At 40.8% G+C, this 2,128-nt stretch overlaps 1 protein-coding gene across 1 annotated transcript in view; it reads right to left on the bottom strand.

Annotated features, from left to right (window-relative positions):
- tenm2a (teneurin transmembrane protein 2a) overlaps positions 1 to 2,128 on the bottom strand; it is a 123,507-nt gene that overhangs the window by 74,883 nt on the left and 46,496 nt on the right. The window contains 1 exon segment of the mRNA XM_008327623.3: positions 912 to 1,118. Within this exon segment, the coding sequence (XP_008325845.2) occupies positions 912 to 1,118 (207 nt within the window).

Raw genomic sequence — 2,128 nt, 5'->3', positions numbered from 1 at the left:
AGAGAGGCAGAGAGAGAGAGAGAGAGAGAGAGAGAGAGAGCTAATTGTTAAGAACAAATGTGAACGCTGATGAATAAACTCATCACTGCGTCGCGTGTGTATGCGTTAGCGTTAGCGTTAGCAATGTTTGCTGATAAAAGCACACGGGCGCCAAACAGCCAACCAGAGCGCGTCGACGATGAAAGAGAGACGGCGTCCAGCCAAGGAAACGAAGCAGTTTGTCTTTGCTCCACTGATCCTCCTGCTGCCAATTAGAATTCATTCTCCAGTTACCTTTCACTTTCTGCTGGATTATTGATGCCACGAACACAGACCTGCACACGTGGAACTGCTCTGAATCAGCGGCTCCCCCCGATGGTTACGTTCAAATCTGACCCAGCAACAAGTCTCTGAATATTCACAAATAATCCAGATTAATCAGAACTAATTACAGTGATCAGGATTAATCAGATTTAAAATTATTTTTAAAAAAAAGATTAATTCTGATTATTCAGGATAATTTACTTTATTCTCTTTAAGCTCATAAATGATTAATTGCAGTTGATTTGATGATGATGTTGAATAATATTTTACTCTAATTCGTTTGTTAACTTTGTTAGTCTGAGGTTAATATTTACTGCCCTGATATTTTACTGGTGTAAAGTTGTTAAGTTTTAACCCTGAAAACCACCGTAAACCTAACTTTTAGTTGCTTAACTTTTTTAGTTTTAACCCTGAAAACCACCGTAAACTGTGAGGAAAAAAAAAAAAAAGTGACAGATTTTTTTGGTGTATTTCACTAAACAACTGAATCAGTCCGTGACGTGAACGCATGACAATCGAATGAAATGAGCACCGATACACACTGACGATGAAGAAGTGGGAGTAAAACACAAGGGATGGAGGTGGGGGGAGAACAACAGCGCCCTCACCTGACGACGACGACTGGGCCCGCAGCAGGTAGGAATCTTCCCGGTGCGGCTCCAGGTGAGAGTGGGTGGAATTCTTCTCCAGCAGAGGCATCTGGCATTCCCTCATGGGTGGAGACGGGCCGGGGGAGGGGTGGTGGGGGGCGGACGAGGAGGATGGATGGGATGGAGGGAGCAGGGAAGAGGAAGAGGTCGGAGGGAGTGGGCGACCTGGAGAGACATAGATAAAGTGGAGGGGGGGGGGGCGTTAGACAAAAACAGATGAAAGACCATGACAGTGGAACAGAGAACCGATCGGATCTGAGTCTGATCACCGAAATAATCACCGATATAATCACCGATATAATCAACATTTAACCCGAGTTTGGAAAAACAAAACTTTTTTTTTTTTTTACATTTAAAAATATCCGTCCCAACGTAGAAATAAATAATTGAGGTATTTATGATCAAATATAAATATAACGGTGAACAACTGGGCCACAGTGACAGCAACACCGCCCTCCGATGGTACAGTTTCAACCGCTCCATCTGCGGCTAATGATTTACATTCATCAAGGCAGACGTCGGAGACCAGATCTGCTAATTAGAACCAGTAACACGTCGGAAAAATAAAATACACTTTTTAAAAATTATTTTGATGAAGTACACGTTAAAATTGGTTATGCAGATTTATGTAGAAAAATCTGCTCCTGGGATTCACACACACACACACACACACACACACATGGGTGGGTTTGAACAGTAACAGTTCAGTTCATCCTCAGTGAAGGGTTCATGTTTAAACTAGAGCAGGGATTTGATATTATATTATATTATATTAAATATGGTTAATTACAGAATATAAATCGCGTTGATAATTTCAGTTTTATTGATGTCGCCTCGGATCATCAAAGAACATTTAGTCTGACTGAACTTTACAGTCGTAACATTAAAGCAGAACAAAAGGCAAATCATCCTTAAAGGAACGGAGAAATGTATTAAACGCTGCGTTTTATATTGAGTTTATATTAATGATATAAAGTACAGCAGAAAATATTCATATATTCTGCCACTGATTCATACACTCCAGCCCAGTAGGTGGCGATAATGTACCCAAAAAAATGCTGTCAGCCAAGTTCCGTGGCTTGTTAGGAGAATTTAAATAAAAAAACAAAATAAAACTTTCCTGTGATGAACGTGGTTGTGTCCAAAAAACAAGAACACCAACCAGGAGACCAGGA

Source organism: Cynoglossus semilaevis, chromosome 15, assembly GCF_000523025.1.
Source record: "Cynoglossus semilaevis isolate Cse_v1.0 chromosome 15, Cse_v1.0, whole genome shotgun sequence".
Classification (NCBI taxonomy): Eukaryota; Metazoa; Chordata; class Actinopteri; order Pleuronectiformes; family Cynoglossidae; genus Cynoglossus; species Cynoglossus semilaevis.
The sequence above is the reverse complement of the archived record's forward strand: the minus strand, read 5'-3'. Positions and strand labels throughout refer to the sequence as shown.